Source organism: Leishmania major, chromosome 6 (genome assembly GCF_000002725.2).
Source record: "Leishmania major strain Friedlin complete genome, chromosome 6".
Taxonomy (NCBI): Eukaryota; Euglenozoa; class Kinetoplastea; order Trypanosomatida; family Trypanosomatidae; genus Leishmania; species Leishmania major.
Window position 1 is genome coordinate 58,965 of NC_007247.2, and position 15,937 is coordinate 74,901.

At 63.4% G+C, this 15,937-nt stretch overlaps 5 protein-coding genes across 5 annotated transcripts; all 5 read right to left on the reverse strand.

Moving 5' to 3' along the window:
- Positions 1 to 167: 167 nt before the first annotated feature.
- Positions 168 to 2,186, reverse strand: LMJF_06_0180 (kinesin-like protein; the record flags this gene model as incomplete). Its single annotated transcript, XM_001680735.1, has 1 exon — positions 168 to 2,186. One exon carries the CDS (start codon positions 2,184 to 2,186, stop codon positions 168 to 170), a length of 2,019 nt encoding a protein of 672 aa, XP_001680787.1.
- A 1,625-nt stretch (positions 2,187 to 3,811) lies between these two features.
- Positions 3,812 to 5,575, reverse strand: LMJF_06_0190 (conserved hypothetical protein; the record flags this gene model as incomplete). Its single annotated transcript, XM_001680736.1, has 1 exon — positions 3,812 to 5,575. One exon carries the CDS (start codon positions 5,573 to 5,575, stop codon positions 3,812 to 3,814), a length of 1,764 nt encoding a protein of 587 aa, XP_001680788.1.
- A 1,967-nt stretch (positions 5,576 to 7,542) lies between these two features.
- LMJF_06_0200 (conserved hypothetical protein) lies at positions 7,543 to 9,030 on the reverse strand (the record flags this gene model as incomplete). The annotated part of the gene is made up of 1 exon (XM_001680737.1): positions 7,543 to 9,030. The coding sequence occupies one exon, from the start codon at positions 9,028 to 9,030 to the stop codon at positions 7,543 to 7,545; it is 1,488 nt and encodes a 495-aa protein (XP_001680789.1).
- A 2,600-nt stretch (positions 9,031 to 11,630) lies between these two features.
- Positions 11,631 to 13,670, reverse strand: LMJF_06_0210 (conserved hypothetical protein; the record flags this gene model as incomplete). Its single annotated transcript, XM_001680738.1, has 1 exon — positions 11,631 to 13,670. One exon carries the CDS (start codon positions 13,668 to 13,670, stop codon positions 11,631 to 11,633), a length of 2,040 nt encoding a protein of 679 aa, XP_001680790.1.
- A 930-nt stretch (positions 13,671 to 14,600) lies between these two features.
- LMJF_06_0220 (conserved hypothetical protein) lies at positions 14,601 to 15,464 on the reverse strand (the record flags this gene model as incomplete). The annotated part of the gene is made up of 1 exon (XM_001680739.1): positions 14,601 to 15,464. One exon carries the CDS (start codon positions 15,462 to 15,464, stop codon positions 14,601 to 14,603), a length of 864 nt encoding a protein of 287 aa, XP_001680791.1.
- Between the last annotated feature and the right edge of the window lie 473 nt (positions 15,465 to 15,937).

The window sequence follows — 15,937 nt, forward strand, 5'->3', positions numbered from 1 at the left end:
ATTGGCCTGACATGCCCTGAGGTGCCCTCATGGATGCGAGTGCATCCGGCAGAAGGCCCTGAAACGGGAAGCAGAGATGCAGTCCAACGGGGGGGGGGAAGACGTGTACGAACCGCTGCAGAGGCGCACGCACCAGCAGCAGCGACAGACAGCTGCGCGTACACTTACTATGTCTGCATCAACCGTGTGTCCGGAAGCGCCTCCAGCAGGTCCAAGATGCTCACCGCGGCGGCTCGCGGGACACTCGACGGTAGATCGGCGTTGCCCGTGGCGCTTGGCGACCCATCATCCGCTTCGCTCTCCGTGGAGGACATCACCACCGTCTGCGGTGATGATGTCCGGAGGCCGACTGCGCCTGATGCGGCAGTGGCTCCATTCGACACGAGTGGCACGGCAGGGCGCGACGGACTCACCCACGTCGCCGGTCGCTGTTGTGGCGGCGGTTCCTTTCGTGAAGTCGAGGACAGCTGTGGAGAAGTGGCAGCACTCCGTGGCGATGCCTCATGCGGAGGTGTAGCAAGCTGAGCCGCGGCCCACGCGCGATGTAGCTCTTCCAGCCGCGCGTCGACTTGCCCGTCCTGCAATTTGCCGACTCGCGGAAGCCCCAGCGCGCGGCGCAGCAGCGCATTCTCCTGCCGCAGTTCCTGCACCTTCTCCTCAAGGGCCATCCGCGCCTGCGTCGCGGCGTCGACGTGCACGACCGGTGTCGCGCGAATGTGGCGCGCCCGCTCCGCGTAGTGGAGCGTGCGCAGGGACTCCTCGAGGTGCAGCGCGCTCGGACTCACGCAGGCGACCATCACGGTTCGGCCGTGCCCATCCAGGCTGTGCATGAGGAGCTGAGTGAGAACGCTGGAACGGTAGGGAATGAATGGCGGCTGCTGCGTTGACGCCTTCGCCGGTGGCATAGCGTCGGACGGTGCTGCTGATGTGGGCACCTGCGTAGACGGTGCAGGCGGCGAGGCGGAGAGGAGCTCCAGCACACGACCGAGGGTGAAGAGGGACTTGTTGATAGACCCCGCCTCCGCATTACTAGTCGAAAGCGTCTTCTTGAGCCGCTCCGATCCAGCCAGATCCACAAAGACGAGTCGCCCGTACCGGGTGGACGAGAGGGGAGCTGAGGCGCCAGGCGGCGGAGAGGACGACGGTGCGCCGTCACTGTCGACACCCTCGGCAGAGGTTGCGACGACCGCCTCGTCTCGCACTTCGAAGAAGACGGTGAAGACGACGTGCGAGCGGCTGCTGTCCAGGTTGAGTGCGTGGCTGCCGCGCTGCCGATTTCTCTGTCCCTCGCGCAGCACAAGCAGGAAGTCCTCGCGGCCGCGGCACTCCACCATCAGTGAGCCCTCTACAAAGAAAGACGAGGCCGCGGCCGACCAGCGGCACCGCACCCCGTCGCCACCGTCTGGCTGGAGCAAGTCGTAGAGGGACTCTTGGTAGAGTTCGACGTAGGAGCACTTCGCCGTCACCACCGTGGCCCCGGAGGCAGAAGCTCCAACAGACGCGCCGCTGACGCCACCATCATCGCCGCAATCGGCAGAGCCCTTTCCGGCGCAGTCGCTGTCTCCGCGCTTGCTCTTGAGCCTCCTTGACGACCGACGCAGCTCCTTGAGTCGACGCGCGATGTAGTGCACGGCCTGGTACTGCAGCCCATCCTCGGCGACCAGCGGCGTAGGGGCGTCGGAGACTGGCCCCGCAGTCGCCGGCGCCGGGAGCGTCCGGCCGCTTAGCGAGTACGTCTTGCCGCTGCCTGTTTGCCCAAAGCACAGTACCGTCACCGTCTCACCCGTCAGCGCAGCCTCGCAGAGCGCCGGCATCTCCAACATGTCGAAGAACTCCTCCTGCGTCGTGCTGGGGCCGGCGCAGTAGTCAAAGGCGTAGACCCTCGCTGCTTTGCTGCTGCCCCCGCCGCCACTGCCGCCGTTCCCGAGGCGATGCGGTAGTGATTGACGGGTAGGCATGGAGGGCCGATGAGCGCTGCGGCCATGGTCGGTCCCCCCGGCCGGCGGCCGCAGCACCTCCAGCATGTACGGACTAGAGATGGGTCGCGTGAGTCGGCCCGCAGCTGTGACCACACGAATGACTTCGGAATACAGCAACTTCGTCTCGCCGGTGTCGCGCGTGTGGCCGTCGCCCTGCAGCTGTGTCGGTGACGATGCGCTTGGCGCGGGTGCCATCTCGGTCTCCATCAAGGGGCGGACACGCACCGCAGCCTTCACACGAGTCGGCGGCGGTGGCGGAGGCAACGGAGCGACCGAAGCAGTGGAGGAGCCAGTGGTCGCCACTGCAGAGATGCTACTAGGTCCATCTGTGTTGCCTTCAGTGACGGAGCTGAGGCGCGAGCCACGCCGCGTTATCATCCTGCCCAAAGTCGATATAGTTTGACGTCGGCCTGGCCTGCGCGCCTATCTGTATGTGTGTGTGTGTGTGTGGGGGGGGGGGGGGAGTGTCAAAGGACTGCCTGTGGTACGACTGCTGCACGGACGTGGTCGTTCGTGTTCGGCTGTGAGTGACGTCGACGAAGGTCAGTTGACCGCTGAGCCCACCCACCGCCTCCTGCGCTCTTCGCTCTTCCCCCGTCACGCAGTCCGCCCTCCGTCTTTCACCCTCGATACGTTTTACGAGAAGACGCACCGCCGCCACAGTCGAATGCACAGAACAACGCAGAAAAGGTCGGGTGCGTCTCTTTATTTCTTCAGCGCGTCACTCCACAACGAGCAAGTTGATACGTGCGCGCATGCACGACTGCAGCTCACCTGCCTCTGTGGCACGGCCGCAATGTCAAGGGAAACAGGGCTGGCCAACACCGCCTGGCGTCGTTCAGCCCACCTCAGACAGCGCAGGCTCAGTCCAGGGCGGCGCTCAACGCCACCCGAAACGCAGCGAAGGCAGAGGAGCGGCCGACAGATGCGTGCGATCGTCGAGAGAGAGGAGATACCAAGGAAGGAAGGGAGGAGTGATGAGTGAAGGATATAGTCGGGGGAGGGGTGGAGGGCGCGCGCATGCAGACATACGCGGCGGAGGTGTTTGCGAAGAGTGGCCGTAGTAGAGCCGGTGCACCAGCAAGAGAGACCCGTGTGCATACGGCTCCAGACCCAGGAGGGGTAGGAAGTGCTCGCGGAGCTTCATGATCGCGCCAGCAGTAGCAGAAACTATCCTCACGCGCGCCTCCGTCCGCCTGCACGGATCGGCAGAAGGTCTGAAAGGAGCTCGTTCGCCCCCCCCCCTCCGCGTTTGCACAGGCAGGCGCGGATACGCATCTCTCTCTCTCTCTCTCTCTGTTCACACATCAGTGCTTGGCGCGTCACCAGCAGTGCTCACTGTAAGATGAGAGCACCCCGTACCTCTGCGCAAAACAATACACCATAGATGCGAAAGGAGAAGGGCAAGGCAGGAGACGGGGCGCCAGCACAACGCCCGAGCGAGGAGACATCGACAGGCGGCACCTCCGCCTCATACCCATCACATTCAACGCTTCCCTCACCACCACCGCCCCCCCCTCCCTCCTCCTCCTCCTCTCCCTATCGCGCCTCCCCGGCATCGTCTTTCGGTCCAATGAAAAACATGCAGTGAAGGGGCATATGTACATGGGTGAGTTGGTGGGGAGACCTCTCCCCCGCCCCCGACAGCGATGACACCGTGGGCGTTCCATGCGACGGAGCGTGGCGCCCCCCCCCCGGTGTGTGGGAAGCGCTGGCATCACTTTGCCGGTCGTGGCGCAAGTCCCTTGCACTTGAAGAAGCCGCCCTTTATTTCACTGCAATGAGGCGCAGGCGCAGGCAGCTGAGGAAGATGCACAGGGGCGCAGGCGCCGCTACTTCGCCTTCCTTTTCCTGGGGGTGCTGACGCCGCTGCTGCTCGCCCCGCGTGAGGTCGTCGGCTTTGATGCTGCCGCAGCAGCGCCGCTGCCGTCGGGGCTAGCGCCAGCGCTATTGAGACGATCACTTTCTGCCGATGGCGTTGACAGCCCAAGCGCGCGCTCCAGAGCCACAACACGCTGAAGAATGCGTTGCTGCCGCGCAGCCAACGCACACTCGATGCTTGCGTACACCGCCTGCACGGCCTCGTTTGTTCTCGGCTTCTCGAAGAAGAGATGAACATCGGCGGCGTGCTGCTCGGCTCGCTGATGTGCCGCCGTTTGCGCAAGCTCCTCCTCGTAGGCGGCCTGGTACGCCGCCGCCTCCTTAGCCTGCTCCGCGCGTAAGGCCTCCATGGCTGTCGGCGGTACCGTCAACTCAGGCGCTGCGGGGAGATTAGAGGCGGCAACAGCCGCGGCCTCGGCGGCAGTAGCGGCGGCGGCGTCCTTGGAGGCGCCCTTGATGGCGCGCTTAGAGTGTGCACGAGGCCGCCCGCTCACCGGTTTGCCGTGCCCCGGGGCGGCTGTCGGGCGAGGAGGCTGCTGCGGCGTCGCGGCACCACCAACGGTCGCATCGCCACCCGCTACTTCATCGCGTGTCGCGGACAAGGCGGAAACGTTACCGCTGCCACTACTTCGTTGAAGAGCAGAGAGACGAGCGGCCTCCCGCAGCGGCAGCACAGACATTGGCGTCTCTACCTGCACTGAGAAATGCACGGGCGCGCGCGCCGACCGCGAGAGGGTGTTCATCGGCTGCTGAGCATGCGAGGTCATACACATGTGCAGGGCAGTGTGCGAGAGGAGATCCTCCTCGACGACAAACTGCAAGAAGCCGTCAAGCTCGTCCTTTGTCAAGAAGATGTTCTCCGGCGGCATGGCCGCCACGCGTGCCAGCCGCTGCTCCTCAGCCTCCATCTCCTGCTGCTGTAGCTGCTGCAGTTTCGCCTTCTCGGCGCGAGACGGCTTTGCCACGCCGGCCGCAGTCATGCCGGAGGTGCTGCGCGTAGGGCCGCTGCTCAAGCTTGTCGACCGTGGTAACGTAAGGGCCACAGCTGCGCTCACGACCGGTTCGCGGGGCACCTGCCGCCACGCCCACTCGTGCTCCAGCTCCCATTGAACAAATCGCTGCAGCTCCCCATGGAGCGCCTCGGCGTGCGTCGCGTACAGCAGTGGCGTGGGAGCGGCGGCGGCGAGGCTGGCCGCTGTCCCCGCAAGGCCATCCTGCTCTGAGCTAGGCATAGTTCCCGCCGCCGTGATCGTGCTCAAGCGGCGCCCCTTCTTGGACGCCCTGCCGCCGCTGCCCTCCTTGCCGTGAGACAAGGCCGAACCGCCGGCCGATCCGTGCTCCCCACCACCGGCGCTCCCACAACTCGCATTGCCGCTGTGGAAGTGAAACGGTATGGTGTTCCTCTGCGGGTTGCCGTCAGACAGCAGCAGCGGTGTGATGGGCGTCTCTGCGCATACATCGGCATCGCCACGGACCAGCGAGCGGTACTGCCGCCACCAGTTGAGCAGATGCATCGTCTTGAGCGCCCCGAAGCCCTCTCTGGCGCAGTACTGAATGAACTCGACGTGCTGGTCCACCTCGATCTGATGGCCAAGGTGCACCCAGTAATCCTCGAGGCGCAGCGCCTGGGCGACGAGGGCGGTGAGGTAGAAGGCACTGGCCTCCGCATTGGTGAGCGTGCTAGTGGCGCCCCCGCGGCAGGAGCGATCTAGCATCGCGTTCGCAACGCTGAGCTCACTCCAAGTAGACGCCGCTCCTGAGAACGTCGAGGCAGATGGGGAGACCGAGCAAGGGCCGGCGGGCGCTGCTGCCGTCGTGGGCGTCGTCAACCGCGTCTCCCCACCGACACTAGCGGCGCGAGCGATGTTGGCAGAGGACGAGAAGGGCGCCATGGAGGCGCCGAAGGCGTGCTCCGAGCCATCTGCCACCCCGCTCTTTGCGGGGCCACCGGCGCCGTTCGGCGCCGTGTTCAGGCCCTCGGCAGCGGCGATACTCGAGAAGTCGCCCCCAGCAATGGACAAGAGCTGCTGTACAGTGTCGGTGGTATCGAGGGAGGGATCGGCGAAGTTGAGCCCGGGGGCGTCGTTCAGGCCGCGGTGGGAGCCGCCGATGCTGCCCTTGGGCGGCCCCATTTTGTGGGCGCTCGCCGGCGAGATGGCAGCCACACGAAGCGCACCGCAGCGCGAGATGCAAGAGCGAAGAGGATATGAGAAGAGGGAGAACTCACTATAGTGCTTCCGATCTGTCTGTGTGTGTGTGTGTGTGTGTGTGTGTCGGGAAAAAGGAGGAGTTCGGGTGGTGTGAAGATTGCAGCGGGCAGTTCGTGTGTGCGCGTTGGTTGGTATCAATGCGATCGCTGCGCAATCAGAGAGAGAGAGAGAAAGAGTGGAAAGAGAAGTACAAGAGAGGGGAGAGTCGCGCATGCGCACATCCGCACACTCGAGGGCACAGACATACGCATGCGTATGTGCCTGTGGGAGGCAAGAGAGAGAGAGACAGGGGGGAGCAGGAGGGATACCTGTAACGGTGTGCGTCTGCGAGAGAGCCGCCATGGGCACACGCCTGCGGTCCCTCACCCGTCCTCCACCATCACCACAGGTAAGTCATCGGAGTACGGCAGTGTTAGTGCGAGGGCGAGGGCGAGTGCCGCCCCCGGGCATTCCAAGTGAACTGGCGCACACAGACGCGCACATCCCCCCCACCGCCACCACCACTAGGGATCACCTCCTCACTGCATGCCACGCACGCCCAACCGTGACGACGACCACGATGATGCCACGGCAGTGGCGGGCACTGTGTGCGTCCCCTTCATTCGTGTAGTTGCCTTTCTTTGCGAGGTCAAGAGAAAGAGAGAGTCTATGTCGAGATCTAAGTGGAAGACAGCGAGCGAGTGAGTGAGAAGAAGAAGGGGCGGTAGACACGTGCCTGCATGCACGTGCACACACACACACACACACACGCAGGGCCAGGAGTCGCTGGACAGCACAAGGAAGAGATGACACTATTTTGGCAGGGGCGCGAATGCGGTGTCGGCCAATCAAAGAGAGGGGGAGGGCACCGACGCGGCCTTGCGGAGGCGTCGTCTACACTGCAGCCATGCAGACCAGCGCGTCGTCAGGCAACGCCGCACGGAGGCAAAAGCTGAACGAGTCAGTAGAGTGGGATGTGAGAGAGTGAGAAAGGGAGAGAGGGATAGGCGTGTATGTATGTGGGTGGATGGAGGCGCCATGCACACTATGGTGATGCGCCTGCACGTGCGCCTCTGCGTCTTGTATCTTTTCATTCCTCGTCGCACAACCAGGTGGACTGTTGGGGAGGGGGGAAGGCTTCGGCAAGCCACCGATTCGCCCCACCCCCTCACGTACACAAAACACGTACCGCCTCACACCACGTGTCCCTGATGCCTTCCCACACCTGTCGCCGACCGCATACACCTTTATTGATGCGCTTGCACGCATGCACACAGTACAGGCCAGCCCTTCTCGATGATTGCGACACCAACAGCAGAGAAGAGATACAGATACAGGAATGAGCTGAGCGGAGCGGAAAAAGATGCGTACGCGAGCATCGACGTATGTGTGTGTGTGTGTGTGTGTGTGTGTGTGTGTGTGTGTGTGTGTGTGTGTGTGTGTGTGTGTGTGTGTGTGCGTCACCGGGAGGAGGGAGGGGGTGTGCGGCGGCGTCAGCGTCGCTTTAGGACGTTGCGCAGGTGATTCGCCTCCGTCGCCGTCGCAAAGCCGAAGACCACCTGCGAGGGTCGAGTCGAAGTGCGCGCGACGACGGTGTACTGCCGCTCTTCGATGTGCTCGTCCTCCTGCACTACTCTCGTCGTGAAGACGTCCAACACGCTGGCCAGTGGAACCTTGATGGTCTGCTTCCCTCCCTTCGGATTGCGCTGCGACCATTGCAGGCACTCCTGCTTCAAGTTGATCGTGACGAGGCCGCTCAGCGACGTTTTGAAGGTCCCGACCAGACTCCAGAGGGGGCGGACGCAGTAGCGCTGCTGCACTGGACCACCACCCGCGGCGGAAGCGGTGGCAGCATCCATCACGGGTGCAGCGCAGACGGTAGAAGTACAGTTCGGGTGCAACGCATCCGCACCAACAAACAGCTCCTCACCGACTGGAATCGCGCTGAGCCCGGCGAACATCCCGGGGCAGACGCGTGGCGCGGTAAGACGCTGCGCCACGCTCTCCGCCGCTGGCTGCGCCACATAGAATGACGGTCGAGAGGCGGACGTTGGCTGCTGCGATGCTGCCTGCACCGGCGGCGGCGGCGGCTCTGCCCAAGAGCGTGCACGCTTGTAGGAGCTCACGGTGCTGCCCATGCTACTGTCGTTACCGCTGTAGTCGCTGTACTCGCTGCGGTGGCGGCGCGTGTGCGAGGTGATCGGGATCGTGGGAGGCAGGCACAGGCCTCGACGTTCCGGCTGCTGTACCGGCAGCGAGGACGTGTTGCCACCCAGCGCAGAGGTAGCTGCGCGGCCTTCGTCGCGGGTGGCGTTGCCACCGCTGAAGGGGCGGCGCAGGACGGCACCCCCGGCGTGCTCGAGGGCGGCCGTCGCGCGGCGGACCGCCTCTTCGTCCTCGGCTCGCTGGCGAGACGTTGGCTGCTGCCGCTGCTTCACCGCAGAAGCATCCGCGTGGTGAAACGTAGAGTGGCTGCGCGAGGTGCTCGTCTTAAGCGGCCACTGTCGCCTCTCCGTGCCGCTGTTGTTGCTGAAACCCGCCTCCTCAAAGAAGTTGGGCAACGAGCGACGAGGGTGCGCGTCTTTGCCGCCACTGCCACTGCTGCCGCAGCCGCTGGCAGTGGTGGTGATGGTGGTGGTGCGCGTTACCGACTGCGCTGACGATGGCGCGAGACTGCACGGAGCGCTCTTGTCATGGGATGGCCCGGTCTCGTGCAACATGTTCACGTCCATCGCACGCAGCGCAGTACGTCTTGACGGGAGAGCGACACCCGTGACTTCCGGGCGGCCGCCGTACGCCATCTCGTCGCCGCCCCGCTGCGGCTCTCCGCGACGGAACCCAGAACGCAGGAGAGAGGCGGTGCCTGGCGTGACGTGTCCGCTGCTGTAGGCCGAGGAGGCGACGCTGAGGGAGCGGGATACGGTAACAGCCTCCGAGTTGGGCGAGATCACCTTCACGCGGGGGCCAGTACGAGGCGCCATCGTGCTCTCCTTCTAAAGGTGGCCTTTTGCTTGTTTGTTTGTTTTTGGAGGGGAGTGTAGATGCGTGTGCCGGTTGCTGGGTGAATCGTTCTGGGCGGTTGCCTTCCCTCCGTCTATATGCTGCCTCGATAGGGCACTCAGCCAAACGTGAAAGCGTGCGAATGCTGCCGCGTGCGCTGCTCACTCGTCGCCCTGGGGAGCATCTACGTTGTGCGGGTGAGGGGGAGGACGAGGGGTCAAAGAGGGGAGAGGAGAGCAAGGAGAGATGAGGCGCGCAAGTACAGCAACAACACGCATACAGAAGAGAGGCGAGAAAGGGATGGAGGAAGGCTGCGAAAGCACTGCAGGGGCACCGGCACGCGCCTGTTAGCCTATGAGTGCGTGGTGGACGAAGAGAGAGGGCGAGGGGAGGGCGCGTGCATGTCTACGATGATCCGCTGCTTTGGCCGAGCGCGCTGACAGCAGCGCGTAAACACACACAGACAGACAGAGAGGGAGGCTGCCAAAAAAGAGAGTGAGTCGCGCAAGCAGTGCCGCATGGGGAAGGGCGGAAGAGCAACCCGCGTGTGTGAGGCACACACAGGCGTATCTGTATATGGCGTGCACCCACCACACACACATACACACATCTGCACACGCCCTTCGTCATTCCTTTAATCGCTGTCCTTTCTTGGACGTCCTCTCCGCCTCTCTCTCTCTGTTGGGCATTCCTACGCCTCTCGTACCGTATCCCTTTCGCTGCCGCTGCTCGGCGATGGAAACGGTGATGGAGGAGCGACACGCGCACGGGCGCGTGCTCCTCCCCCTCGCGCCCCTCCCCACCACCACTACCCCGACCCGCCGCTCACCATGAGAATATCGACGTAGTGGAGGGGGGTCAAGATGGAGTGATGGGCGCGCGCATGTGTACCCGGGTGTGTAAAGCTGCGTGGACGGTACGAAAACCAATGGTACGAGCACACAAGCCCACACGCACGCGTCCTACTGGGTTGTGGGGGAAGCAGGGCCTTTAGCGCCCAACAGGCTCTGTTTGATGGCCGCCATGAAACCATCCGAGGCGGCAACTGGCTGCATCGGCTTCCACGCCAGCTCGCCCGCCGCGTCCTTCGGCACGCCCCTGCCTACGGTGGGGTCCTCGTCGAAGTACTCACCATCATCGTCGAGCACCACGTGCTGAGGCGGCAACGGAGACGATGACGCTGGTGCAGATGGCATGGATGTATGTGGAGGGCTATGTGTCGTTGTGTGTGTGTGTGTGTGGATAGCGAGGCGGGATCGCTCATCATACCGTAGACGTGCTCAGCCAGCGAAAGAGAGAGCGAAAGGCGGAGGGCAGTGAATGAGCAAGCATGGAGAAAGAGAGGCAAGTCGGTATCACACGGGGCAGCGCATACGTTTCGGAGTCCTGCGAGAACAGAACCGACTGACAGTCACCAGTCGGCGATCCTCGACGACGTCGCTATGGCGCGCCATCACCCGCTGCTGGAGCGGATATATCTGCCCCTGGGCCGTTGGAGGGGGAGGGCTGCGATTCACCTACGTAGCGACGCACGCGGAGATAGCGTGGGTTCGGAGCGAAAAGGAAAATGGCACGCCACGAAGGCCGAATCGAACGGCTGTGAGAGCAACTCACCTACGGGTTTGAAGCCCGCACCCAGCACCAGCTGAGCTCATCGCGGCTCTCGCTTTTCTCAAACAAATCACCTCAGCGCGGGAATCGAACCCGCGACCCAATCTGGGTCGAAAGGCGCATCCGTTGCAGCCAGCATCCGGATATGCTACCGCGGCATCAGTATCAGTGTGCACCTCGGGCACACTGACTCCGCAGGGCTGTGAAGAAGACGTTTGTGTGCGTGTGTGTGTGTGTGGGGGGGGGGGTCGAACGAGTACGAGTTGATGAAGGCAGCCGGCAGGAGAAGGATGAGGGTCAGACTCGATGGCAGCAACAGTGGGCAGCACGACTAGAGACGTGTACGCGATTCGGTGCCTCGACGCATGGAGAGCGCGGCAGAGGAGGTGCTCCGCGGCGGACTCACCGAAGGAGACGCGCTAGCAGAGAGGGGGGGGGGGGCTGCACACGGAAGGGTGCACAGCTGCCACCGCAGACCCGCCGGCGCTCAGGTGTTTACTGGTGTCATGTCGCTGCTGCGTCTTTTCGCTCGCTCTCTCTATACCGCCTCGCGTGTGAGGCAGCGAAGCGGGTGGGCGGGAGGGGTGTATACGGCGCACGCGTCCCCGGAGAACAGGTAACAGACAACATGAACAAGGAACGCTGGAGGCGGGCGAACGCACCCACGCGCACATCCCGCTCACCGCCTCAGTCGCGTCAGGGGTGGAAAAAGATGTACACAATGGCGGCTCTATGAAGCGCTGCCTCGGAGGAGGAAGCGAAGGGGCAGCGGCAGCTGCTGCCGAAGTAACTCAACGGTGGATGGTCGGAGGTGGCCGCGAGGGGGGCCGGGTGACCTCGCAGAGAGAGAGAGAGGGAGGCGCACACAGGCACATGCACATACGCAGGTGGACAGAAACGCGCGTGGTCTGAGACACACTTCACTCTTCTTCCAAATCCTCCACAGAGCACGTTTGTGGGGCATCTCCCTCTATCTCGCTGCTGCTGCTGCTGCTCGCGCGGAGACGGCGCTGGCGGGTGCAGCAAGAGAAGGGGATAAGATCACGTCAAAGGCAGCGCCATCCACAACAACCGGCGCCGGCACCTTCTGCGCTGCGTAGTACAGCTTAAAGTGCATGAGCCACGCCTCGAAGCGCGCGGCAGGCGTTAGCGGCGACTTCACCACATCAGCAGCCGCAGTATGAGTCGGCTGCGCCGCTACAGAGGGGGTCTTCTCCGTCCTCTTGCAGAACTTGCGTGTGTTGCCTTTGGTCACTTTAGAGCGGCCGCGACCGCTGCTTCGGGCTTCATCAGCGGGAGCCGGCGCAGCTGCGGTCCGCTGCGACAACTCCCACACCACCCACCGGCTCTCCGCTGACCCGCTCAGCACCGCGGCGTCCACGAGGGGCAGCTGGCACCCGTCCTTCAGCTCTACAGCGATGCCCAGCCGCTCCGGGCAGACAACAACCGTTGCCAGAGACGTCACAGGGAGCATGACATGGAAAGGCTTCGTCGCTCTGCCACTCCCACCACTGTCGTGGGGTGCAGCAGCAGCAGCAGCGGCAGCGGCGGCCTTGTCCGACGGCGACCGCTGAAGACGCGACCACATCTCGTTGGGGTTCGGCATCGTCCACTTAATGTGCATCGGCGTGAACGTGAGCTGGGTCAGCGCGACGACGGCAGCATCCTCGTGGCGTACCCGCTTTTGCTCCTGCGGAGTTGCCGATGCGGGCGAGTCACGAAGGCGTCGCTTGCCGCTCGGCGTGGCCGACTCAACGTCCTCGTCGACGTCAGCATCCGGGTCCGCCTCCAGGTCGCGCTCCTCCCTCGCCACCCCACGTGCGTAGTAGCTGACGTTGCCAAGCCGCACTGCGTCGTACACGACTGCAGCAGGTGGATCAGCAGGGACAGCTATGGCGACGGGATCATCCAAAGGCGTGTGAGTACTGTTGGCTGTGTCTTCCACACCGCTCGTCTCCTCTGCCGCCTCCATGGAAGTCACCTGTGCGTCCTGCGAAGCGACTAGAGACACGCTGCGCCGTCCGCTGCTACTAGGCTTCTGCGCCTCCCCCACTTCTTCCACCGCCGTCTCTCGCGTCGCGTCCTTTTCATGAGAAATCGGCGAGGTGAATAGCTGCTGCGGTACGCCGCGAGGGGGCGTGTCGCATCGGGTGTCGAAGGCAGCCAAGCAATGAGCAGCTGAATCCCCCGCCGCTAGGTCAAGGGAACGCTGATCTATCACCGCCGCCACAGTAGAAACCGCTGGCGTCGCCGAGGCTGGCGTGCGCATTGACGGCAGCATCGGCTTTGCGAGTGAGCGCTGGGCCGTGTCCAACAGCGCACGCTCCTCCACCTCTAGCACGCTCCTCGCCGGCAGTACCAGCGGCGTGGATGTGTACGCAAATGTCTCCGGCGGCCGCTCCGCCGACAGGCGCAAGTCCACGCGCCACTGCACTAGCTCAGGGCCGTCGTAGGCGTCTGGCGGAAGAGCCTCGCCCACGGCCACGTCACGCATGCCGCCAAAGATGCACACGTCGCCGTGATTCAGCTCGGTCGGGTCGGTGCCGCTAATGCGAATGCCCTTCACGAAGGTCCCGTTCGAGCTGCACATGTCCGTTATGTACACTCGAGTGGTACGGTCGGCGTGCCCGCCATCACGGAGGGTAGGCTGATGGAGCGGGGTGCTTGGCGTGTCGGCTGCGTCGATGGGGGTGTCCTCGCAGTGCGGAGCTGTGCCACCAGCGCAGGAATGGTTAGGCGTGGAGCTGGCGTCGGCCGTCATCGGGGTGTCGGTGGCAGTGGTTGTGGTTGACGTTGACGGTGCTGTTACCACGCCCTTCACCTGCATGGCGAAGAGGCTGCACTGCACCTGGGAGGAGAAGAGCAGAGACGGATCAAGTAGCACGGCGCAGTGCGTGGCGCGACCCACCGTCACGGGTGTACCGTTACTCGGGAGTGTGACACGCATGCGCCGGTCCAGCGACCAGGGCCCGCGCACGAGCACAAAGTCCACCTCTATGTCATTCGCCATCTCGAAAAACGTGTATGCAGGCGCTATGCTACCCTGCTCCTCTATGTGTGTGTGTGTGTGTGTGTGTGTGTGTACGAGCACTCTCGTCTTCTCTGAGCGGCGGTGTGTTGGCCTTCGATCGTTATTTCGGTGCAGATATACCTTCTTGTCTGCGGGTGTGGATCTGTGTACGCATGCCCCTACGCGTGCGTCTCCCCACACATGCTCTGAGGGGCAATGGTTGATTTGGTTGTTGCTGATCAGCCGTGTCCACGTTTGTGTGTGTGTGTGTGTGTTGGGGTGGCGGGTGGAGAGAGGCGGGATGGAAGTACCAACGGGAAAGAGAGAAGTGAAGAGGAGGGATGCACCAGGCAAGGGCAGGAGCGCAACAAACACATCGCGGCCCGTCTGCAGCACCGCATCGCCGCTCTCTTCGCCGGTGTGGGAAGCTTCGGTGAGGGAGGATGGGGCTGGGGGAGGACCTCAGAGGTGCGTGTGTGCGTGTGTGTGTGTGTGTGTCCGGGATGAAAACAAAGGTGACGGGAGTGGCGCTTGCCGCTCCCTCCTTTCATGTGTGGCGGTCCTCTTAACATATCCGCCTTTGTTGTTGGTGTTATTCGCCCTCGTGCCGGGATGGGCAATGTGTGGGTGGTGGGTGTGTGGGTAAGGTGTTCATGGAAGACGCGAGGGGTGGCTGAGACCCTCACGGGAGAGAAGAGAGGGGGTAGAAGAACTCGGCACACACACACACACACACACCTTCCCCTCCCCTCCTTCGCCATGAAGACAACACCCAACACACACGGAGACACGTGCACGCACCCTTTTCCTATTGTACATGCTGAGCCCCAGCTTGGCGCACACACGGGTGTTTGTGAAGGCACGTCTGCGCAGAGTTGCTGCCAGACTCGAGAGGTGGCCTACCTTGTTTCCTTCTCCCTCCATCCCAGTCTACATGTTCATAGATGTCGCCCCACCAGTGCGCCGCTTCAAGTTGCGTGTGAACTGCTGTGGGCGGCCGTGCTGCGGCAGCTTGTAGTCCGACGGCGTCAACTCCTTTCCGTACTCCTCGTTTGTTGTCGTGTAGAGCGGGTGCTGGCGGCCCTCGCCGAGCAGACGGCTCAGACGGGAGTGGCTGCGGGAGCCGGTCAGCTGCGCCGTCGCCTGGCTCTGGTCTAGCTTCGGTCGATCGAGGCAAAACGCCCGCGTGCACCACAGCTCAAAGTCGGTGTCATCCTTGATCCGCATCGAAACACCGACGCAGTACATGCGCATCTCTGCCGCCGTCAGCTGCACCATGGGTGTGCCGTCGGCCGCGCAGAAGTTGTCGAAGAAAGCAAGCAGCACATCGTCCTCGGAGCGCGCGCCGTTTCGCACCTCCGGATGCCGCAGCACGTCGTAGTGGTCGCTGAGGGTCATGTAGGAGATAGTACCGGTGCCCTTGGGGTCTAGCTTGCGGATAACAAGGTCCACCACGTGCTTCCTGCGCGGCGTCAGCGGGGCTGTGCTCAGACTCTCAAGGAGAGCCGACGTGTCGATCATCCTACAATCCGGCTGCCGTCCGTCCGTGGCGCCGGCGGCGTAGGCCTCGCACAGGTGCGCATCCTCCTCGTCGGAGAGGAAGACGCAAATGTCCCGCAGCGCATCGCGCACCACATCGGCCGGGGCAGGCGATGGGAGACGCTCCAGCTGGCTCGCGAGGCGCCACAGCCGTTTCTGGCACAGCCGCTCTGCAGCCCTGCGGAGGATTTCGGCCAGAAATGGCTTCGTCGTCAGCTCTAGCGACGAGGACGGGGCCACCGTTGAGTGCTTCATGTGTGTGTGTGTGTGTGTGTGTGTGGGGGGGGGGGGGGGGGGTATATGTGAGAGGCGACGGGCAACAGTGAAGCTGCTCCCTGTAAAGGATGAAGGGGAGGGGAGGAAGGAGGAAGGAGGGAGGAGGGAAGAGGTGGGGTGGTGCCCAGCATCTCTATCAACGGAAACACGCCCGTCTGCCTTTGCCCGTTGCGTCTCTATGGGGTTCCTCCCTTCCCCCCCCCACACACACACACATGGGAAGGGAGAGGAGGGGAAGGGGGCGACAACCAAGAGGGAGACAAGGGCATTGTCGAGCTGCACCCGCGGAGCGCCCCTTCTCCTTGAGATACACAGCCGTGGAGCTAACGGGTGCGGGGCCGAGATCCAGAATTCGCGTCGTGTCCGCTGCACCGCGCCTCCCTTGCTTACTGCCTCTCCATTCTTCTTCCCTGTTACGTTAAGCGGCGTGTGAGTGGGGGGGTGTGGCACCG